Source organism: Spizellomyces punctatus, assembly GCF_000182565.1.
Source record: "Spizellomyces punctatus DAOM BR117 chromosome Unknown supercont1.8, whole genome shotgun sequence".
NCBI lineage: Eukaryota > Fungi > Chytridiomycota > Chytridiomycetes > Spizellomycetales > Spizellomycetaceae > Spizellomyces > Spizellomyces punctatus.
The window spans coordinates 722,656-744,963 of record NW_015971544.1 but is presented as its reverse complement, the minus strand read 5'-3'; the positions used below and the strand labels follow the sequence as shown (position 1 = coordinate 744,963).

General features: G+C 48.4%; 6 protein-coding genes and 2 non-coding genes across 8 annotated transcripts; 4 read left to right on the top strand and 4 right to left on the bottom strand.

Moving 5' to 3' along the window:
- The first annotated feature begins 73 nt into the window (after positions 1-73).
- Positions 74-1,389, top strand: SPPG_05125 (uncharacterized protein). Its single transcript, XM_016753353.1, has 3 exons — positions 74-163; positions 246-572; positions 648-1,389. The coding sequence occupies exons 1-3, from the start codon at positions 125-127 to the stop codon at positions 1,068-1,070; spliced, it is 789 nt and encodes a 262-aa protein (XP_016607785.1). The 5' UTR covers positions 74-124; the 3' UTR covers positions 1,071-1,389.
- Positions 1,390-1,647: 258 nt separating this feature from the next.
- SPPG_10104 lies at positions 1,648-1,729 on the top strand. The gene has a single exon. It is a non-coding gene; the product is annotated as a tRNA-Ser (tRNA).
- A 442-nt stretch (positions 1,730-2,171) lies between these two features.
- On the bottom strand, positions 2,172-8,997 carry SPPG_05124 (uncharacterized protein; the record flags this gene model as incomplete). The annotated part of the gene is made up of 3 exons (XM_016753352.1): positions 2,172-3,105; positions 3,170-4,991; positions 5,056-8,997. 3 exons carry the CDS (start codon positions 8,995-8,997, stop codon positions 2,696-2,698), a joined length of 6,174 nt encoding a protein of 2,057 aa, XP_016607784.1. The 3' UTR covers positions 2,172-2,695.
- Positions 8,998-9,299: 302 nt separating this feature from the next.
- Positions 9,300-10,398, bottom strand: SPPG_05123 (Hsp90 cochaperone SBA1; the record flags this gene model as incomplete). Its single annotated transcript, XM_016753351.1, has 5 exons — positions 9,300-9,349; positions 9,414-9,447; positions 9,511-9,825; positions 9,895-10,081; positions 10,193-10,398. 5 exons carry the CDS (start codon positions 10,396-10,398, stop codon positions 9,300-9,302), a joined length of 792 nt encoding a protein of 263 aa, XP_016607783.1.
- SPPG_05122 (uncharacterized protein) lies at positions 10,366-16,623 on the top strand. Its single transcript, XM_016753350.1, has 8 exons — positions 10,366-11,420; positions 11,481-11,672; positions 11,733-12,203; positions 12,273-14,364; positions 14,429-14,632; positions 14,691-15,360; positions 15,419-15,507; positions 15,564-16,623. The coding sequence occupies exons 1-8, from the start codon at positions 10,852-10,854 to the stop codon at positions 16,482-16,484; spliced, it is 5,208 nt and encodes a 1,735-aa protein (XP_016607782.1). The 5' UTR covers positions 10,366-10,851; the 3' UTR covers positions 16,485-16,623.
- Positions 16,624-16,852: 229 nt separating this feature from the next.
- On the bottom strand, positions 16,853-18,818 carry SPPG_05121 (uncharacterized protein). The gene has a single exon (XM_016753349.1). It carries the CDS (start codon positions 18,730-18,732, stop codon positions 17,269-17,271), a length of 1,464 nt encoding a protein of 487 aa, XP_016607781.1. The 5' UTR covers positions 18,733-18,818; the 3' UTR covers positions 16,853-17,268.
- Positions 18,819-19,216: 398 nt separating this feature from the next.
- SPPG_10103 lies at positions 19,217-19,298 on the top strand. Its single transcript has one exon. It is a non-coding gene; the product is annotated as a tRNA-Ser (tRNA).
- A 153-nt stretch (positions 19,299-19,451) lies between these two features.
- Positions 19,452-22,283, bottom strand: SPPG_05120 (uncharacterized protein). The gene is made up of 9 exons (XM_016753348.1): positions 21,877-22,283; positions 21,764-21,805; positions 21,596-21,700; positions 21,427-21,532; positions 21,257-21,362; positions 21,067-21,188; positions 20,663-20,998; positions 19,697-20,587; positions 19,452-19,634 (listed from the first exon to the last, which is right to left on the bottom strand). The coding sequence occupies exons 1-9, from the start codon at positions 22,122-22,124 to the stop codon at positions 19,578-19,580; spliced, it is 2,013 nt and encodes a 670-aa protein (XP_016607780.1). The 5' UTR covers positions 22,125-22,283; the 3' UTR covers positions 19,452-19,577.
- Positions 22,284-22,308: the final 25 nt, after the last annotated feature.

Below are 22,308 nucleotides of genomic sequence, written 5' to 3'. Positions count from 1 at the left end.
GGTATGTATATTGCAAAAAAGACCTGTTAAATGTTGCATTTCTTGTATTGATAATGATTGTTTGTGTCATGTAGGCGATCGTCCGTTGGTGATTACGACGGATACGAGACGGACAAAGAAACAAATGGTTACGACAGGCCCTAGTCTTGGGCGTCTTAAAATGGTACCCATCATTACAATTACGTTTTTTTTTTGTTCAGTTCCATTTCCTCTGGTACTCAATATTCCATTTTTCTTTTTAACAGCAAGCCCTCCTCGCCCGTGAACAAGAAATCCTTAAAGCCAAAGATGAATCCCCGTACCCAACCCCCGTAGAAGAAACCTCTCAAAGCCTCCTCCTCAAATCCCTCGCAAGAAGCCAGCCGACACCATTTCCCGAGAAATTACTCTTTTCCTATTTTTATTTGTACCTTGATGTGCTGGGTGATAAAGAACTTGAACGGCATTCCCTTGCGCGGTTCTCGAGGTTGGAATCTGCGTGTGAGAGTGTGCCTGTTTCGAGTGTGTGTCGGGATCGGTTTCCGAGGGTTGGTGAAATGTGTGAGAAAGGGGGGGATGTGATGTTGGTCAAGGTATGTTTCCTTATTCTTGGAAGACTGTTGCGGTCATACTCTGTGTGTTGATGACTTATCTTTCTTCTCGTGTAGATCCATCTTAATCTCCACCATCTTACGACAGGCGATTTCCGCAATATCAGCGTCTTTGAATCCACCCGTGCCAAAACCCTAGAATGCACAACAACAGTCTACCATTTCGGTCAACGGATCCTCGAAACCAAACAAGTCCAATACCCTCTCCCCGCTTCCCCTACCACTACCCCAACAACAACAACAACACCACAACGCCATTTATACCACTTTGATTTCGTCAAACAATTCTTTTCGGCCTTTTTAGCCGGATTCCAATGCCTACGCATGGACGTTGAACGCATGATCGCCATTGATAACCTTAGCGTTATGCAAGTATTTGAAGATGTGTCATTACCCTTTGAACAACCCTCCCCGCTCTTGTGTGTTTTGTATCAGTTTGAGTGCGGGAAGGGGGAAACGAGAGCGGTTTTCGTCGAATGAAAAGTACGAACAGCAACACACACTGCATCAGTGGAAACAAAACCCTGTTTTTTTTCTTTATTTCTTTTTTTTTTGGATTTTTTGTGTGTGTGTGTGCATTTATGTGCATACATTTTTGTATGTTGCGATACCACACCCCCATACCCCCTCTAACAAACCTACTGTGAATCTTGTGCGTTATATTTAAAGAAAAAAAAAAAAGAAAAAGAAAAAGATGGATACAAGCATGTATGTAAATACTTTCCGTAGTCGACGAGAAAAAAAAAAAGAAAAAGCGCTATGTATTATAGAAAGTAAATTATTATCTTGTAAAAAACTAGTGGTTCTTTTTTATGTTTTTTCGAATTTTGGATACGAGTGTTTTGCATTATATGGACCATTCGTTGAATGCTCTTGATATCTACTTGACCATACCTTTATACCTGGACTATATCGACTCTCATAATACACCGTATCTCATTTCTTTTCACATACCAGACTGTTTAAACTCTCGAAATACTTCCCTATCGAGTACCTATCTTCCAGATATGGGCAGCAATATGAATATCAATTATTATGCTCATTTATCGTGTCAAAAGTCGGTGTGGCCGAGTGGTTAAGGCGTTGGACTTGAAATCCAATGGGCTCTGCCCGCACAGGTTCAAACCCTGTCGCCGACGCTGGAAAACAGGCGCTGCTTTTTTTTTTCTTTTAACCACCTACAGTTATAGCTCTGGTTGTCACTCACGTCCTTTTTGGGACTTGTGGTGAGTAGAGACATTTGTTTTTTGGGATATGGTTTTTTGGTGCAGTGGGTGCCTTTGCCGGATTTGCGACGTGTGCCCAAACTTTGATGGTTGAGGGTAACTTGATAATGTCTTATCCACTTACTAGAATGTCGAGGAGGTTGATGCCAAAACAAACATGCTTTCCGTTCTGCAAACTGGTCGTTTTTTCAATCTTTGTCGGTTACCCCCTCTCCTGTGCAGTGGGCAGAAACATTAAAAAAATCGCAATCAAACTAGTACCATGTTTTTATATAGCTTCACATTCTCTCACCCGACAAAAGGAAACATTTACCCAAAAACCTTTTGTGTGTGGTTCACACTTGGTCCAATCACACACATATGTATATTACTTTATTAAAACAAATCATTAATATTTTAAAAAAACTCGTTCCTGCACAATTGTTCACATCTTGTTACTCACAAGAGAGAAAAAAAAACCCACTCCACCAAAAAAACACCAAATCACGGTACATGAACATTTACATTCCACTCTTCATCCTCTCTTCCTTCCCATCACAAACCCTTTTAACAACCCCAACAGTATCCACCAAACACTCCTCCCAAACTCTCTCAAAAACCTTTTCACCAACAAGACGTTCCCAACCTTGCATCTCCTTCCAAGCCTTTTCAGCTTGCTTGACTTCAGCAATCAACAACGCATCCAAATTCTCGCCATGAGTTTCCGAGTAGGCTTTCCATCCTCGTACCATCTCCACGGTGCGTTCAATGACTTGTGCACGGGACAAGGGACGAGAACGTACAAGTCGACTAGATGGTTGCGTAAAGAGAGTGGATAGGGCTTCATTGGTGGCATCAAAGAGGAGGGCATAGCGGTTCAGAATGTAGTCACCGCGTTTTTCAACTTGCATAGAGTCGAGGGTTGTGGGGGGTAATTGCGGGGCATGGGTGTAGTGTCCGGAGGGGGTGTCGGGGGGTGGGAGATGGGTTTCGAGCATGGCGTGGACAAATTGGGCAGAGAGGGCCGAGCCAGAGAGTGGAGGGTGGGTGGGAGGTGGTAGGGATGCCTGACGGGGTGGTGGAATAGGGGCTTCGGGCTTGCGGTGGTGAGGTTTGACCATATGCATAGTCGTCACGGCTTCTGAAAAGACTGTCGTCGAAAATGAGGTTGGCGATTTGCTCGGTTGTTGTATCAGTCGAGATGGGGTAGATGTCCGAGTTCCTAGGTGATGGACCAGGAAGGGGACTTTGCTGCTGCTCGACAGGTGCAGCACCGTCCTTGGCGCCCTGTTTTTCAACACTTTTCATGACTAAAGATTGGTGTGTGTCAGCACTACGAAACGCAAACGAGAACAACACAAATGACCAACGCACCTTTGATGGCGTCGTCCAACAAGTCCGCCAAAAGCTGGTCAACGATATCCTCCTCTGCAGAAGGGTCCACGGATGTCTCCAATCCTTTAGCGGATAAATCTACATCGAGCTTCACATCTTGATCCACCTGCTCTAGAATCGCGTCTTGCTCTTCCTTGTGTAAATCTACAGAGTCGACCACAGGGACAAAGGAGTCGCTATCGTCTTCATCTTGGACTTGTTCTATCGCAGTGGGATTGTCCTCAGCGGACACTTCTCCCACGCGCAAATCGGTAGACTCGACAACAGGCTCAAATGAGTCGCTATCGTATGCATCTTGGACTTGTTCTATCGCAGCGGGATTGTCCTCAGCGCACATTTCTCCCACGGGCAAATCGGTAGACTCGACAACAGGGACAAATGAGCTATCGTGTTCATCTTGGACTTCTTCTATCGCAGTGGGATTGGAATTGTCCTCAGCAGACATTTCTCCTCCCACGCGCAAATCGGTAGACTCGACAGCAGGGACAAATGAGTCGCTATCGTACTCATCTTGGACTTCTTCTATCGCAGTGGGATTGTCCTCAACGGACATTTCTCCCACGCGCACATCGGGAGACTCGACAACAGGGACAAATGACTCGCTATCGTACTCATCTTGGACTTCTTCCATGGCAGCCGGATGGTCCTCAGCGCCCTTGCATAAATCGCTGGGCTCCACAAACGAAACAAACCGGTTCTTGTCGTCCTCATCTACTTCTTCCACCGCAGCTGAACCGTCGTCAGCGACCATTTCTCTCTTATGTAAATCACTATGCTCCACAGATGAAGCAAACGAGCCGTTATCGTACTCAGATTGGACTTCTTCCACGATATCTGCACCGTCCTTATGTACATCGTTGGACTCCACAATAGGGACAAATGAGTCGCTATCGTATTCATTTTGGACTTCATCCTTAGCAGCCGGATTGTCCTCAGCGACCAGTTCTCCCTTATGTAAATCACTGTGCTCTACAGATGAAGCAAAGGAGCCGTTATCGTACTGAGATTGGACTTCCACAATATCTGGACCGTCCTCAGGCGCCTTGTGCAAATCGGTAGACTCGACAACAGGGACAAATGAGTCGCTATCGTATTCATTTTGGATGTCATCCATGGCAGCCGGATTGTCCTCAGCGACCAGTTCTCCCTTATGTGAATCACTGTGCTCCACAGATGAAGCAAACGAGTCGTTATCGTACTCAGATTGGACTTCTTCCACGATATCTGCACCGTCCTTATGTACATCGTTGGACTCCACAATAGGGACAAATGAGTCGCTATCGTATTCATTTTGGATGTCATCCATGGCAGCCGGATTGTCCTCAGCGACCAGTTCTCCCTTATGTGAATCACTGGGCTCCACAGATGAAGCAAACGAGTCGTTATCGTACTGAGATTGGACTTCCTCCACGATATCTGAACTGTCCTCAGGCGCCTTGTGTACATCGTTGGACTCCACAGCGACCAGTTCTTTCTTATGTAAATCACTGTGCTCCACAGATGAAGCAAACGAGTCGTTATCGTACTGAGATTGGACTTCTTCCACGATATCTGCACCGTCCTTATGTACATCGTTGGACTCCACAATAGGGACAAAGGAGTCACTATCATACGCTTGTTCTTCCAAACTAACTCCAGATGCATCTGCAGCAGCCGCCGCTTGTTCTCGTTGCTCGAGAGGTACAGACTGTCGGGCAATAGAAGCAGCTGACAAAGACGTATAACTCTCGACATCCAGTTCCACCCCCATGCCAATCGTCACAATCTCCGCTTCAGTTCGATAAATGATGGAATTGATCGCCTGCAAAGGAAGATGAATTGGATTTCATTGAAAAGCGCACGTATAGTCGTCCGAAACCCCGTACCTCTAACTGTTGCTTCAACTTCATTTCCGTCTCCCTCATCCGCTGTCTCACAGTTTGCTGCTTTTGAAGCTTCTCTTGATATAAAAGTTTGGCTTTTCGTTTCCGTTCAGCAATCTGTCGCCGAAGAAGCTCTATGCGACGAGCCAGCTCACCGCATGGATTGTCCTCAGCGACCAGTTCTCTCTTATGTAAATCACTGTGCTCCACAGATGAAGCGAACGAGTCGTTATCGTACTGAGATTGGACTTCTTCCACGATATCTGGACCGTCCTCAGGCGCCTTGTGTACAGCGTTGGACTCCACAATAGGGACAAAGGAGTCACTGTCATACGCGTGTTCTTCCAAACTAACTCCAGATGCATCTGCAGCAGCAGCTGCTTGTTCCCGAGTTTGCAATTCGGCAATAGAGAGATAGCGAGGCAAATCGGCCGGGACCACATGGTCAGAAACGGTAGAGACGGGAGAGTCAGGTTCCGGTGGCAAATCTTCAGGAATATCGTCCCCAGAAGCTTCCACGGTGCCACCTCCAACAGATAAAAAGTCAGACAAGTCCTCCAAGTCCTTTGCCTTCCCAGAAGGTTTCGCGGTGCCGCCTCCAACAGATAAAAAGTCAGACAAGTCCTCCAATTCTTTTCCCTTCCCAGAAGGTTTCGCGGTGCCGCCTCCAACATATAAAAAGTCAGACAAGTCCTCCAATTCTTTTCCCTTCCCAGAAGGTTTCGCGGTGCCGCCTCCAACAGATAAAAAGTCCTCCAAGTCCTCCAAGTCCTTTGCCTTCCCAGAAGGTTTCGCGGTGCCGCCTCCAACAGATAAAAAGTCAGACAAGTCCTCCAAGTCCTCCAAGTCCTTTCCCTTCCCAGAAGGTTTCGCGGTGCCGCCTCCAACAGATAAAAAGTCAGACAAGTCTTCCAAGTCCTTTGCCTTCCCAGAAGGCTCCGCGGTGCCGCCTCCAACAGATAAAAAGTCAGACAAGTCTTCCAAGTCCTTTGCCTTCCCAGAAGGCTCCGCGGTGCCGCTTCCAACAGACAATAAGTCAGACAACTCCTCAAAGTCCTCGTCATACATATCATTTCTTTGGTTCTCCGCTTGACTCCCTGTCTCTGCTACGCCATGTGCACCTAAATCCATTTGTGCCTCCTTCAGCTCCCTCTCGTACTTGGCCTCCTCCAAATCACGGTCATGTTTCCTTTGTCGTTCGGCCAAGATTTGTGTCAAAGTTACAGCTTCACTCTGCGCAAAAGCAGTTCGACCAGTTGTCTCAAGTTCGGCGAGCTGAATCCGAGACTCTTCAATAGCTTCTAGCAAGTTGATCTCCGCCATCAATTTTCTGGACAACGAGTGTGGTGATAATCGCCTAGAGGGACACAATAGCTCATCTCGTGTGCTTCCGTGCCGCCGAGGAGCACGATGATAGTTCCGGCGGCCGGTTCGAGGCGGCTGGCTGTGTCGGCGAGAGTTAAATGAACTGTAGCTCATTTGCGATCTGGAGGTTGAGTATTCGCTTGAGACAGCGGATGAATCTGTGGTATCGCTAAATTGCGAAGGTGACATATCTTCGTTCATGCGATTACTGGTGGATGGTCCGCTGACGCTTGTGTCTCGAAGGGATTCAAATCTTTCCGAGGACTCCTTACGGCCATCAGCTGGAATGATCTCTGGATTGTTATCACGTTTGGACAACTCATAAGCGCTTTCAATGTGAGACTGAGTGTCCTTCTGTTCCGAATCATGACTATCGGGCTCGTGAGACTGAATGTTCCTCTGTTCCGAACCATGACGATCAGGGTCGTGAGACTGAGAGTCCTTCTGTTCCGAATCATGACTATCAGGGTCCAAATCTTCTGATGGCTGGTCACCGCTAGCACTACCATCAATGATGTCTCCCCCAATGACCTCGTCATCGCAGGTCGCCTCCATCTCGTTAGCATCATGAGGGGCAACGAGGGTAGCAATGGTAAATTTCCTTGTAAAGATATTTATCACGCTATACTTGTCCCCTATTGGTGGAGACTCCAGATCACCTAATGGCGGAAGCGGCTCAACGTGCTGGTGGGTCTTGTTTCGGATTGATTCGGTCTGCCTTAGACTAGGAGCCACGTGTCCTTTTGTCAAATCCCTTAGCGGCTGGTCTGCACAGCTTTCAGTTACGGAAATATCATCGTCAGTGTTGGGCAGGGTCTGCACATGCTGGTGGGTCTTGTTTCGGATTGGTTCGGTCTGCCTTGGACCAAGGGCCACGTCTTCTTTTGTCAAATCCATTGACAGCTGGCCTGCATAGCTTTCAGTTACGGGAATATCATCGTCAGTGTTGGGCAAAGTCTGGACATGCTGGTCGGTCTTGTTTCGAATTCGATCCGTCTGCCTCGAACTAGGAGCCACGTCTTCTTTTGTCCAATCCATTGACGACTGGTCTGCACAACTTTCAGTTACGGAAGTATCATCGTCAGTGTTGGGCAGGGTTCGGATAATACGTTGATGTAATGCTTCAGCTGTGACCATTAGCGCTTGAAGTCTCTGAAACGTGCCATTGGGTTGAGTTCGCTGAGATGGTGTTGGATGACTAGTCGTCCTTGGTGATGTGTTAGGCTGAGGGAGCCACGCCTGTCGTGGAGTATTGTGCTGATCAGGCTGTGCGAGTTCGGTTTCAATTTCCTTATGTATAGGTGCTGAGAGTGAACGGTGAAGGGGGGCTATTGCAGTGACGTCTTTTGCATTTGAGCGAACGCGCTTGAGGGCACGCTTCTGTACCTCAGCCTCATCAGTCTCCATATGAATGATTCCGGCGTCCTTGCGCTGGTCGACATCATGGTTTAGCCGCTCATTCAAATCTGCAGCAATGTCTTGGGAATCTGGGTAGTCTTTTGACCCGCTGTCTGCCATCCCATCCCCAGACTCTGTATGTACTGTTGCCTTGAAGGTAAATCCACGCTTCGTGTCGGTCTCTACCTTCCTTCTAAGAATCTCCCTTTGTTGTCGACGATACAGATCAAGCTTGTCGAGCATGTCTGCGGTCTTCTTGGCCTTTTCTTTGTGTGCGTGCCTTTTGGCTTTTTCTTCTAGATCCCGCTGTAGTAACTTTTGCTGCATGTACGCCCGCACCTTCTCGGCGTCGTATGGCTTCATTCTCATATGATGATGCTCTTGCGGCACCTCCTCTATATCTAATCCTTTTTTCTTCTTCCTCTGCTTCCGCTTTTGCTTCATGTACTCGCGGACTTCTTCGGGATTGTAAGGTTTCTGCTTAATCGCTGGTTGAACGGCAGCTCCGTCTCGGATCGTGCTGCCATCGTTGAAGCCGCTAGTTGCTGAATAACGATCCACTTGTCTGGGCCGCGAATACTCCCCGGGAGGACCAGTGGAGGCAGAGTCTCCAATCTTTGGCTTCTTCCGCGGACTCAGGACAACATTGGAGCTGGGTCGAAGCTCTTCCAAGGTGTCCGACCTTATGGTACTCCCTTGCTTACGCTGAAAGTGACGACGGGGTGGGGAGAGTGGAGTTGTCGCTGGTTGCAAGGAGCTTTGCAAAGAAGTCATGGGTAAAACATGGTAATCCGCAACTGACAGTGTTGATTGAACAACCTGAATAACATCGCCAAACAAGGAATGAATTTGAAGATCAATGATAGGTTGACATACGCTGCATATTACCTTCCTCGCCCGCTTTCGCTGTTCCCCAGCCTTTGCAGATCCTCCCACCCCTGCGTGAAAGGAGACCTTCCGGGAACCCATGCCAGACGTCACTAACCCTCCTACCTTCCCCAAATTAGATCTCGTATTGCCATCGCTAGTGGGAAAGCTACTTGGACCGCCCGGAGGAGCCGTTGACGGGGCAGGTGCTCGTCGAGCTTTGTGAATGCGCCGTTCTCGATCTGGTAGGCTGTTTATGAAAATTGGTATTCTATCAGGATCCACATGTCCTGTGAAGCTCTGTGTGGTCGACATGCCAGCGCATCCACTGTTGTTGCCAAATGGTGAGGGATGAAGGATGGGATGCGGCAGGGAAATGGCATCGCGCGTGATAGTAGGAAGCATCACAACAATCTACAAGAACGGTGACAACAGCTGAGCTGCTTTAGATGGTTGCAGGTCATGAATTCTTGTTTGTCATGGGCAGTGTGATCTATTGCAGAATGCGGAATGGTTTTCCGTAATACACTATATAACATCACGCGCGTTCTCCATAGGCATCCAAACAAAAGTGCATATTCCCTGTACACGTAATCAGGTAAAAACAACACAAACGCTCAAGCGCTGTCCTCAGTCTTGTCTTGGGCAACCTCCAGATCAGGCATATCTGCACGGTAATGTCAGTACGCTTTTATTACTTGTCGGCAATGACAGTTCAAGAACGTCCATACCTTCATCGTCCTCGTCATCGGAATCCTTTTCGTCCTAGCAATGTGAAACAAATGAGAACGCCGATCCTAAATGTTCAGAATCTACGGAAGTACTTACAGAGCCAAAATCCATTCCACCAGCTCCGAAATCCATACCACCCATACCACCCAGACCACCCAGACCACCCAGACCACCCATACCGCTCATACCGCCCATACCACCCATTCCTTGGAATTGGGAGAAATCCATTCCCTCAAATCCGGCTTGTACAGGTTCATCATCTTCATCCTCATCCTTCCATTTGGAGAAGTCAGTCTTGAGCCAGTGAAGTTTGCCCTTCTCTTTAGTAAGGCGAGGCCAGTACTCTTGTCCTTTCTCTTTTTTGGCAAGAACAAACGACAGGTTTCGCGCAGTGATGCTTTGCTTTGACGTCTGCCAGTTTAGACAAAGTCAATATTGTGTATATATGTATTTGGCACCTAAAGAATAGTATAAACGTACCTCAGGGTCGACCTCTTTGTAAAAGTCTATGGTCACAGCGTATTGATTTCCCCGTGCCTTTCCGGCAAACTTCAAACTGGAAGGGGTTACGTCAATTTTCGGATCTTCGACATCGCTGAGGTTGATGGTAACGAATAGTTCGTCAGCTCTTTGAGCCCAAAGGACCTCTGGTGCAAGAGCTTTGTCTCTAGATGACAATGCACGATGAGCGAAAAAACGACAAGATCAGGATGTGCCCCAAACAGCGAAGAACCGCTTGTCAGATCCTCTCAGGTCACCAGCAAGTCAAAACACTTACGTGGCCATCATGTTCCGCGGCGTGAGAAAGCAATCGAGGAGAAGGGGGAAGATCTTACAGAAGAGATCAGATTGGGGGAAGCAAAGCTTTTTGTGCCCTGGGACTCGCAGTGCCACCACTGGGACGGCCCAGTGACACGCGCGTCCTCCAGAAGTTTCCCGAACGTTTTCAGCATCGAGTCCGATGATGCAAGTGGCATTTTGCATTTGCTTTTTGGCAACTTACTCTCGCCTGCCATGATGTATGTTTTTGCGAGTTTTGATACCATGTCTGTCCAAATGTCCCCATTTTTGATAGTCGATGACATACTGAAAGCAACTCGTGTTCTTTAACCTTTCATGAGGACCAGATTTGAAAGGAACATCTTTGACCCTGCCCTACAAGATGAAAGCATGAGTGCAAATTGCCACATGGATAGGCAAATGCATGATCGATCATCGTAATAAACAATACACAAAACTATGGTGCCAGTGCAATACCTTCCATGGCACGTGACTATGCAATGACAAACGAAGGACTACACGATTGACTTGTAGGAGTTTGGGAAGCTCTTTTGGTTTTCTCATCGGTGGGTTTCTTAGCGGCCTGGAGTTTGTCGCGCATGGGCCCGTAGTCAGTACACCCCCCTAGTCCACTATTATTTGCGCGACACACCATACATGGTGCATCCCATTTCGCAGTCGTCGTCTGCCCACAAAGCGTGCTCCGTTTCCCAGGCGATTCCCATTCCGGCAACGACTCTCAAGCGGCCGGCAAACGAAGCACTTTCTCCTGAACCTCCAAAGCATAGCCCACACGTTCCCCGTACTCCAACACCAAGCCAAGGTTTCCAAGAATTTGCAATAAATTATAACAGAGATCCCGAGCTAGTTCCGTCAACTCCGTTCCACGCTGCCGGCCCGATGGAGGTGGATCTACCTACCATAGCTGAGCATTCTGAGAAGTCTCGACCATCATCGTCGGTAGTGAACGACGGAGAGCTGAATAATGGAGCTGTAATGGCACAAATTGGCAACTGGACTGGAGTTGCGACAGTGAACGACATTTATGACCCTGAGTCTGAAGCCTCACCAAAAATCCCGCCAGTCTCAGCCTTCAACAGTATATCGGTTGTTCAGCCAATGGAGCAGCCACCGCCCCCGTCAGAGCAAAACTCTTTGAGACTTGCTATCCAAGAAAGCATTAGAAAAAAGAGCGAGGGCATATATTTCCTGCTTGCAATACCATGGTATATCACCTATAGATGTACTAGTAATGGCTGCCAAATTTATATTGATCATCACTGCAGGTTTCGAAATTGGAGCGAATACGTAGTGTCATCCGAGTCTGACAAAGGCAGATCCCTCGACGAGCCTCCAGGCCCAATCAATAACTCTACCCTCTTTACCACTAAAACGTGCACTCAAATCCAAGATAACCTTCGAGAATCGGTGGACTTTGTTGCTGTATCAGAAGATATCTGGCGGCTCTTGTTGAGATGGTAATTTCGGAAGTACTCTTAGTGAACAGCTGATCGGTGTCGTTGATGTGCTATGTTTAGGTACGGGATGGTGCACGAAAGGCATGCAATTCAACGGCGTACCTTTAAAGAACCCAAGTCACTCGAATCGAAATGGGTTTTAGACGTATATCCTCATCAGCTCGAAATTGTCCATATTAACGCATCCAAAGACCGATCTGAGATCAAACGATGTGCTCTTTTCCGTGGTGAGACGTTATCTGAAGCGCTGCAGCAAATATGCAAACCGCTGCAAGTTGAGACTTCAAACGCACGATTATGGTTAATCGCAAAGAAAGGAAGAGTACTTGTAACTGATTTAGACAAGACTCTTGGGGAGCTAAATGTGGATCGAGTGCAGCGTGCAGAGTTGGAAACAAAGGAACCCGGGACTCCTTGGCAGGTTAACGGCGCGGATGACGCGCATGCGAGGGCGGATACGAATGCGCTTAGAGCTGATGCAGACAAAAGCGATGGTAATAAAGAGCAATCTGCGACCGGAGACAAGTCCAGGCAAGCTGAAAGATCTGATACATGAAGAGAAGATCCTGTCATAGGACTGATCAGGATTTTTTGAAATAGGGCAGAGATTCATGAAAGCGGACTTCTTCCGGAGCTCGCAGATCCTGTGGACACCAGAGATGCCCTGTCCCCTATCTCCATACCCATAAAAGCCGAGACAAAACGGGAACGGTTAATGAGGAGGTTGAATAATCCCTTGGCGGAGGACGAAGGGAAAGATGAAGCCGATAAAAAGCCTCTTATGCTAGGGTATCAACCTTTGTCACCAGTCTCACGTGAAGATCCAGCACCACAAACAAAGACGACATCCCACGTGGCGATATCGGGGTTCAGTCTGACTCGTGCCAGAACAAGACTGCCCGTGGGAGCAACGGGTCTCAGCAACCTCGGAAATACGTGCTTTATGAACTCTGCATTGCAGTGTTTAAGCAACACGCCGCCTCTCACAAAGTATTTTCTGAAAGGGCTGTGGGAAAAGGAGCTAAACCGAGACAATCCCCTCGGAATGAAGGGAGAAGTAGCAGCTGCATATGCCGATCTTATCCTCCAATTATGGCGCCCTGATCCGGATCGACCTGGTAGCTTTGCTCCACGCGGTTTTAAAAGCACGATCGGCCGGTTCAATCCAATGTTTTCGGGTTACTCGCAGCAAGACTCTCAAGAGCTTCTTGGCTTCTTGGTTGATGGCTTGCACGAGGACCTGAATCGTATTTTAAAAAAGCCGTATATTGAAGCTCCCGATATGGATGGGCAGCCTGAGGAAGCGATCGCAGCAAAGGCTTGGGAAATATATAGTCTGCGGAATGACTCCGTCATCGTTGACCTCTTCCAGGGCCAGTACAAAAGTCGCGTTGAATGTACCGTCTGCGGCAAGTGGTCAGTAACTTTCGACCCGTACATGTTTTTATCGGTCCCAATTCCAGATCATCGACAAATCATATTATCGGTACGGACGATGCCGCAACCGGGGATTGGAAAGAGCATTGAGGATGATATTCCTCGGGTCTTGCATCTAATTTTACCAAAGGATGCGACGATTGCGACACTTAAGGAGCTGGTCATACGCCGAATGGGTTGGAACGATCCGGACCGCGGTACAACTGGAGTGTATGCGGTGGAGATCTACCAGGGCAAAATCTTCAAAATCTTTGAAGATACAGAACCCGTAACCTCTATTGGTACCCAGGATGAGGTTTATGTGGTGGAATTGGGAGCTCCTGACTGGGATCTTTTCGAAGTTCCCCACGCGGAGAGGACTGTGGCGAACATCAGACACATCCCCGTTTATTTTACACGTGAGCCTACACATATGTCACGTTCTGATCGGGAGCAATTTGGAATTCCCTTGATAGTATCCGTCCCAGCTACAATGCGAACAATCATCACACCAAACCGTTGTGGAGGACTAGAACAACAAGAAGTTGATGAACTTTTAGACGCTATTTCGAGTGAACGTCTTTATCGGGCAGTACTGAGGACTTTGCGAAGGTATACGAGATTTCCACTGTTTCTCCAGCAAGGATCGATGCGCATCCAAGATGTATATGAGAAACTTCAAGAATTACAGCAAATGCGCCGAATAGAGGGAAAAGAGTCCTTCATGAACGACTTCAGGTGCATTCCTGATGAATACCCGGAATCCTTCGATTCTTGTGCCAGTGACGTGTTACTTGATTTTGAGAACTCAATTCGCTTTGTCGAGAGTAGTCCCAATGTTAAATGTGAGCCCATCAAAGATCTCTTCGTCCTGTCCGTTTCCCAAGCTGCACAACGTTACTCCCCGCCCGTGATAGACTTTTATCAGAGCGGGTGGAACAGTTACCAATCAGAAAGAACTTTACTATATGATGGGGAAGAGCTGTACAAGAAGGAGCAACAGCAAAAGCAGAATGATGACGAAGACTCGACAGATGCAGATGATGAGGCATCCGATTCGGATCCGATGCAGACACATTCATATGTTCGCCGTCCTCGATCTCTCTCGAGAGGGCATCAAGCCATACGGAGAACTGGAGGAACCTCTGCGAGTGACTCAGACGACGACGATAAACTGCGCTTGAGTTCCATTCGCTCATTCAAAGCGGAAGCGGTACTGTTCATGGAGTGGAGAACCACGGTGTCCCGTTACGTATTGCGGGAGGACGCGTTCACGGTGGGTAATGAGTTGATACATTGTCTCAAGGGCTGCGGAACTTACATCTACTTGTCCTCATCAGACGCGCGAAGATCCGGGCAATGAAGCGGTGCGTGCTGAGTGGGAAGCGAAGCGTAACGGACCAAGGAAAGTAATTACCCTGCAAGACTGTTTTGATGAATATCGGAAAGAAGAGGTGCTTGGAGATGACAACAGTTGGTATTGCCCTCAATGTAAAGAGCATCGACCGACAAAGAAAAAGCTTGATATCTGGACTGTACCAGAGGTAATCAACTGGGCGCATGAATTGCTAACGATCAAACCTAATGCGACGTGTTATTTAGATTCTAGTATTTCATCTGAAACGCTTTTCCAATGCCGGGCGCGGATACCGTAGTATGATGAGCGATAAAATAGACTCATATGTAGACGCGCCTATACAAGGTCTTGACCTCACCAAGGTGGTGGTTGGCAAACAGCCTGCCCGCAAATGGCGGTCACGTGGATCGTTGCCAGAAGAGAACAAGGAAAAGCCCGCAGAAACCGCGAGGGCTCAACATGTCGAGGTGGGTTCAGGTGGAAGCGCCCTGACAAGCGACGGCGTGTTTGCGGACGAAATGGACGTAGGGGAACCCAGTGTCAATCTGGCGCAATCGGCAGCTGAAGCCTCTGCAGTGCGATCAGAAAAGTTTGATGACTCCTTACGGGCTTCGGCATCGTCGGAACTGGATCGCATGGAGGTGTCTGAACGTGTCGATTCAGAAACTATCGATACATCATTAGACAAGCCCCTGGTCGATGCAGATGACGAGGAGTTAGAAGCTGCGTATCAAGATGCGAAAACCCGGACGCCCAAACCGGAGGAGGCAGAGGGGACAGGCGCACCCTGCGACGAAGAACGCGAAGGGATCGGATATTTGTATGAACCCGCTACGGATTCTGACGATGAGGAGTCTCTCGTCTACGATTTGTTCGCGGTGTCAAATCACTATGGGGGGCTGGGAGGTGGACACTGTAAGTGGCCAGCACAGAGGCACAGCCGTAATTACAGATTCTTATGCGTTCATTCCAGATACTGCCTACGCCAAAAATGCTTTGGATTCGCAATGGTACCATTTCGATGACAGTCATGTCAGCAAAACTGACGAATCCGATGTTATGGTTAGTAAGTGCTATATACATGTACGTCTCTGCCGTTCTAACTGGTTTAATTATAGACGTCTGCGGCGTACCTCCTCTTCTATCAACGCCGACACAAAGGCAACAAAACGGATCTTACCAAAGTTCTGGAAGAAGTTCAAAAACGCGCCGCTGCGGCGGAAGCAGCCGCAGCCGCCGCCAGAGCCGAACAATCTTCGTTGAGCTCTTTTTTACGTACGCCTTCCGCTCCATTTCCTATGCCGCTGGGCACCCACTTATCACAGCCGTCTGGAACGGGCTTGGTCTCGCCGATTACTACATCAGCCGAAACGACGCGCAACAATTCGCCTCAGGTGTCACCCGCCGGGTCGCTGGGTGGCTCGGCTATTAGTAGTGATAATGAAGAGTCCGAGACGGTTAATCGGGAGCGGAAGGCGAGAACAACACCGGGTGTGTACCTTGATCACGGCCCATGTCTTCCATCTTCAGAGCGTACGCCTTTTGGTCCAATCCGGGAGTCAAGCCCTGCGGCTTCTTTTTCTGTGGGTTTTGACTGGGGCCAGCGACAATCTTCTGTGAATGACGGAGGAGATACGTTTTTAGACGCAAGAGGGTCCCGGTCGCCCACTGAGCACGGCTGGGGATGGCCATCACCAGACGCCAGGCCCTCTTTTGGGTGGAGCGATAACGCCCTGGAACAAGATGAGACAGATGCGTCTTATCAGACACTGCCATTGATGGATGCAGAGGCTGACAGACTAGAGGCAACAGATGTTGAGATTGAGGATTTGGTTTCTGATGAGGCTGACGAGTCTAGAAAGCCACAGACTGTGAATGGGGATGCGAACGGTCAAGATGCAGAGGTTAATGGGGGCTACGAACAAGAGGAGCAGTCAAGGGGAACCGAAGGAGGCGAAAGCAATTTAAAAACATCGTTACAGCACGTTGAGTATGATAATCCCGGCACTATATCACAGGCGGCAAGTGGTGACGAATAAGAGCGTGAATGAATGTATTTAGAGATGTGTGCCATTAGCATTATACATAGTGTGGAGGTGATTGAAAATGGCACTAGAACTCATTATTATCCGGATTAATCCGGTCAGTCATATCGCATAATCAGAACCCCCTCTATCGCTCAGATTGGTGTGGCATGCATGTAATTTTTTTTTTAAACTGCGGTGAGGCGCATGCCAAAGGTCTATAAAAGGGGGACCTTCTGTCTCTTTCCCCTTTCCTCTTTACCCATCCTCGACTCGAAGCATCTGTGCAATTCTTCTCATCACGACTGTCGGTCAAATCATGAGAATACAGATGTGGTGGTGCCGAGGACCTCGCCCACCCGACTACAACAACAACATAACCCCTTGCAACGCTGCTACTACTATATTGCTACGATCGCAGGTATATCCATATGATTTTTCCCACGCGCAAATTACCCAGTCTAATTCCCATTTACCTTAGTATCTGAACATCCTCCGACTAAAGAATTTCGGAATCAAGGGCTTAGTAGGATTTCTCTCGTGTGGTGAACTTAGTTACCCCGTTAGAACAACCGTAATGTATTGCATGTGTAATTGGGCCTAGTAGTAGTTGGTTGGTTGTAAGGAGGGAATTACTTGGCTTTTCCGAACCAGTTGTCGCTGGTTTATTCCCTGGTGTAGTAGCTAGTGCCAATTTCTGTCACCTCTACACTATATACTGGCTTTTGACCAAAGTCTGATTTCCCAAAATAATGTTTCAAATATACAATGCGGAAAAACTTGGGATTCGCGAATGTCACTATCGTTTGCGGACATACCCTCGCTCCGCAACGTTCCATCCTAAAGATTCACCACGGGATGATTCCGATCCTCGTCGCTGCTGCGGCGACGCTACTTGCCCAGGTTTTAGTGCCTGTTGCTGCAATTTCATGGCAACCCGACTGTCATGACGTGGGGGAATTGGCGAAGAAGGTGCGACGCTGAAAGATGAGGGATCCTCGGCAATGGGCTCCCAGGGTATGTTCCTGGTTGTGCTTCGAACGGCGGGAGGAGGAGGGCCTTCGTCCCTACTTCCTCGTCGCGTAACGTTTCGAATGGGCACTGCATCGGACAAGTAGGTCACGGTAGTTTCGTCACGGCTCGACTTACGTCCAGGAGTTTGCAGGTCGCCATCTATGCTCCCCTTCCGGTACCGTGTAACGGGACCACGTTCCAGGCTGCTGGATCGGCGAGGATAGTATTCCCCCTCTTCTCCATTCGCAATTCTTTCCACGCTACCAGGGCGCAAGCGGCGCGCGCCTTCTTGTGTCTCCTCCCGACTCAACTTGCGCACACGCGATAACCGTTCTAAGCCATCTGACCTTGCATGGTCATGCGCATTTTCCCGGCTGGTTCTTCGGAGATTCTGCACTTTGTCGACACTTCCTTTTCTTGGCGGGAACTCTTGCATACTAGCATCGCTCCCGCGTCGGCCCATGTCGTACTGCAGTGGTGGCACATCGTCATTCTCCCAATCTGGAACAACATGCAGAGCCACATTATGAACGCCACCGTAGCCGCTCTTACTCTTTGTAACCCTCCGTTTGGCTGGTCCCGCAACTCGCTCATGCGGCGCTTTCGCCAGAAACTCGTCAGTGACTATGGCTACTGCCTTCTCCCGAACCGGCCCGTCCCACTCCATAGCCATTTCCGGCTCTACTGCATCCACAACGAGACCTGCTAATGCTCTTGCCAGCGCGGCATCAAGCGCATTTGTACGATCTGAGGGCGCCCTGCCAATCTCTTCTAAATATCGAGCTCCTCCCAAACACGCCGCTTCAAAACAAGCGGCTTTAGACCGCCCTCGCGCCTGCCACCGAGCGTATCGGGACAGCAAGGCGGTAAAATAACCTCGCAGATAAGGTTCCTGTGCTATCTCATCTTCGTCCAATATTGCAAGGAAGTCTTCGACCATGTCAGGGAGGTCCAACGGGTCGGGTTCCAGTGCACGGGGACGATGCCTTCGGTGTCGAACTTGCCGCTCCCTTGGAGGCGCTTGGCGGGAACCTTGGCTAACTGCATTACTCCGAGGCTCTTTACCTGTCACTGAGCTCAAACTTGGTCGTCGATCACGCCGAATTGGGGTTGCGGGATACGCCGACTCGACTCTCGCTGGTTCAGCTTCAACCTCATGATTTCCTCGTCGCTTGAAAACGTTGGAGAGAACGTCGCCAAGACTGGGCCTTCTCTGTGACTGGGTCGCATGCACTGGTGAGGAAAGCATGGGATGGTGACAAAATGATTTACAAAGGAAGCGAGAGTACCCCTACGAGATGGCCAGCACCTTCAGAAATGATTGCCACATCGCCTCTCCACTTTTGTCAAGAAAGGACATGCGAAACAGGAGCCGAGTGATAGTGATTATGTCAGCATATCCACACTTAGGTGGTTCGAAGCCTTAGCTTAGCATAGGTTAGGGATATTAATTCTTCCTCTTGTCATGCGATTCCACAATTCCACAAAAATATTCCCCTATGCAGCAGTGGTTTGGCTTAGCATGAAGCAAAATCCGGTGCTTCCAAAGATTAAAGAACGATATTTCCACCCCAAGCGGATATTCTATCCACACGATTACTTTGACTGGCGACCGCTACTAGCGCGTTTGGGGTGATCTGGGCTGACAAAACATGCACTGTCGTGTGAGTTCACTGACTGCGATGCATAGTTGGAAATAATACTTATATTAAAGAAGCCTCTGTTTATGAAAAGTCGGTGTGGCCGAGTGGTTAAGGCGTTGGACTTGAAATCCAATGGGCTCTGCCCGCACAGGTTCAAACCCTGTCGCCGACGATGAAACAACCGCGTTGATCATTTTTTCCTTTCCACCACGCTAGCTCGCGCCTGTTGCCTTTAAACCATATTTGTTTAATTTTTATGATTGTGTTTTTCCAATGCACGCTACGATAGATAGCTGCATCAACAATTTCATTATTGAGCCGACCATAATTAATATTTCGCCCCGAATTATTATTGCACGGATGTATAAGAAAGAGAATTATGAGTATCAAGTAAATAACCATATGAAAAATCAATAGATATACAAAATCTCGCAGAGCCCGGCTCTATCCACTACATGACGCTAGAAGTACCATCATACATTGCCGCCACCTTTGCTTTATAATGCAACTGTGATCATAAAAGATTTTAACACATACGTAAAAAACAGTAAGCGAAAAGACTTCACACACCTTTGCATCGTGACGCTTCAACTTGAACGTTGGTGTAAGGAAGCCGAGAGAGGGAAAGTCCTTGGGCTCTAGTACCACATCCTTGACAATTTCGAAGCCCTTCAACTCCCCACTCCGTCTTACCCACTGGGACACTTCTTGCAAGAAGGTCTTACGAACAACCTTGTTCTCGCACAGCTCTTCCAGGGGTAAAGTCGCGTCCACATCCTTAACCTTTTCTGTGACAAAATTCACAAAGGCGGCCTTAGACGGGTGGATGATGGCCACTAAATGGGCTTGGGTAGATTCTCCAGTGACAAAGATGGAGTCGACCAATTCGTGTCTACTGTAGGCATTCTCCACCTTTTCTGGTGAGACATATTCCCCTTGGGCAAGTTTAAAGAGATTTTTCTTCCTGTCCACGATTTTGAGGTTGCCGTGCTCAGTCCATATGCCAATATCGCCCGTATGAACCCAGCCATCTTCATCGATTGTCTCCTTGGTCTTCTCTTCATCTTTATAATATCCAGGGAACGCGGTGCATCCTTTGAAGCAGATTTCTCCCGCAGGGGGATTGCTGCTAGAGAGATAGTTCATGTCGGGTACATCCACTAATTTGATGTAAACACCAGGGATGGGGACACCAATGGTTCCGGCTGATTTGGTATCGCAAGGATAGGTAATAGAGGTGCCGGTCATGGATTCCGTTTGCCCGTAGCCCTCGATAACTGGGCAAGAGAAGGCAATCTTCAGAAAATCCAAGACTTCGCGGCTGATGGGTGCGGCACCAGTGTACATGAATCGAACACGGCCACCTAGCAGTTCCCTCAACTTGGCAAAAACAACCTTATCCCAGAGAGCGTGGTTGTACATGTTACGTGACAGCCATGTGAGTTTGCCATTGTATGCGGTCTGATTGAATCAGGATTTATGTATAAGAAGGCAGTTTTCCGTCAATGAATTATGATTACATCTAGCTGAACTTACGTGAAAAAGAGCTGCTTTGGCCCACCCTGCCTTGGAAACTTGAGCCATGACGCTATCATAGATTCGATTATAAATACGGGGGGTTCCAGCAAAGATTGTGGGCTTCAATTCTGCCACATCGTTCATTAGCTTCGTTACATCTCCTTGCCAGAACCCAATACGGCCCCCGTGACCGATGACTACTGTCTGGCAACTCATTTCGAATACATGAGCCATGGGGAGATATGAAAGCATAACGTCGTCGGGCGTGAGAGGAAGGTCGAGGCCGTGTTCGATGCCGAGGGCGACACGATCATAAATGGAAGAGCACATTTTGTGCGTGATAATGGCACCTTTCTGAAAGCCAAAATAAGTTTGTACTATGGCCTTACGGAGAGATATCATATGCTGAGGATGAGACATACAGGCATTCCAGTGGTCCCACTAGTGAAGCAAATCCAGGCTATATCACCTCCCTTGGGAGCGTTAGGTTCAGTAAGCTCTTTTGCCCCAAGCTTTTCCAACTCTGGAAACGTTAGAAGCTCAACTGTGGACATGCAACTGGCGTAAGCAAGAGACAATTGAGGAATTGCAAATGCTCCGACGTGAACAAACCGTTCAATATTTCAGCCTGCTTCTTTTGCTCATCGGACGGCTCGTCAAAGGTGACAACGATTTTGAGGGTCGGCACTTTCGAACTGGCAGAGAGCAGGACGGGTACCTAAATGAGTCACTAAGCATCAGCGTCTGCTACATAGACCGCTAAGAAGAATGAAATAACATACCTGCTTTGAAGTTGTAAACACAACTTTGCATTCAGTAAGGTTCAACATGTGGACAAGAACAGCTTCATCCGACACCAACGTGTCGTAGATGGGGACGACCGTACCACTGTACACGAAGAGTTTGTTAAGGGAACTTGCTACTATTCATATTGCTGCAAATGCCACAAACCCCTGACGAAATGCGGCAAACTGAGCGATCGCATACTCGGGGCAATTTTTTGCAAAGATGCCAACCTTGTCGTTGGGCTGATGACCGAGAGCTACAAGCGCAGACCTGAAAATGAATCAGACATTAATGTCATATCGCAAGCCAAGTCGTGAATGAAAATGCCCTTACGCAATACGTTCAGCGCGGGTGTAAACTTCGTTGTATGTCTCCCTTTTTTTTGATAGATTCATTAATGGTATCAGTGTGTGCACACCAAGCCTTGAACTTGATGAAATATATACCAAACAAAAGGCCCCGCAACGCCGTTGATCATTGTACGTCGGCCCAAACATGGTGCATCACCAGAGCGCCTTCGGCCTTCTTCGAAAATATCCCAGGCTGTCAGGCTCCCAAACTGCTTGACACGGTACTCCCGCTCAAACGTCAGATAGTGACATCGTGGTTTTCCCTCGCCAGGTATGGCGGGGGCACCTGGCACTTCAATTGCCAGCTTTTCTGGGATTGTGTAGCGGGGTTGAGGGATTGTCATATTGTTCGTGTGTGCTGATGCTCGCAACCAGGGTGAGGACGACGAGGCAAGACCTTTATACCCAGGGACCCTGCCGGATTTTTTAGCCGTTGCTGAATTGCCAAACTTTGTACATCATTCCGATGGCGCTTTCCTCGCATTTTCAAGCTAGTTTTTAGGTTCTCGCAAGCTGAGCGCGAATTTC

Coding starts and splice junctions, on each gene's coding strand:
- SPPG_05125 (XM_016753353.1), top strand. CDS start 125: ATGGTTACGACAGGCCCTAGTCTTGGGCGTCTTAAAATG. Junction 164..245: donor GTCTTGGGCGTCTTAAAATG/GTACCCATCATT, acceptor TCTTTTTAACAG/CAAGCCCTCCTCGCCCGTGA. Junction 573..647: donor GGGATGTGATGTTGGTCAAG/GTATGTTTCCTT, acceptor CTTCTCGTGTAG/ATCCATCTTAATCTCCACCA.
- SPPG_05122 (XM_016753350.1), top strand. CDS start 10,852: ATGGTGCATCCCATTTCGCAGTCGTCGTCTGCCCACAAAGCGTGCTCC. Junction 11,673..11,732: donor TGGCGGCTCTTGTTGAGATG/GTAATTTCGGAA, acceptor TGCTATGTTTAG/GTACGGGATGGTGCACGAAA. Junction 15,508..15,563: donor CTGACGAATCCGATGTTATG/GTTAGTAAGTGC, acceptor GTTTAATTATAG/ACGTCTGCGGCGTACCTCCT.
- SPPG_05121 (XM_016753349.1), bottom strand. CDS start 18,732: ATGCTTTCCTCACCAGTGCATGCGACCCAGTCACAGAGAAGGCCCAGT.
- SPPG_05120 (XM_016753348.1), bottom strand. CDS start 22,124: ATGACAATCCCTCAACCCCGCTACACAATCCCAGAAAAGCTGGCAATT. Junction 21,189..21,256: donor GCAGGCTGAAATATTGAACG/GTTTGTTCACGT, acceptor GCATGTCCACAG/TTGAGCTTCTAACGTTTCCA. Junction 20,999..21,066: donor GTGGGACCACTGGAATGCCT/GTATGTCTCATC, acceptor TTTGGCTTTCAG/AAAGGTGCCATTATCACGCA.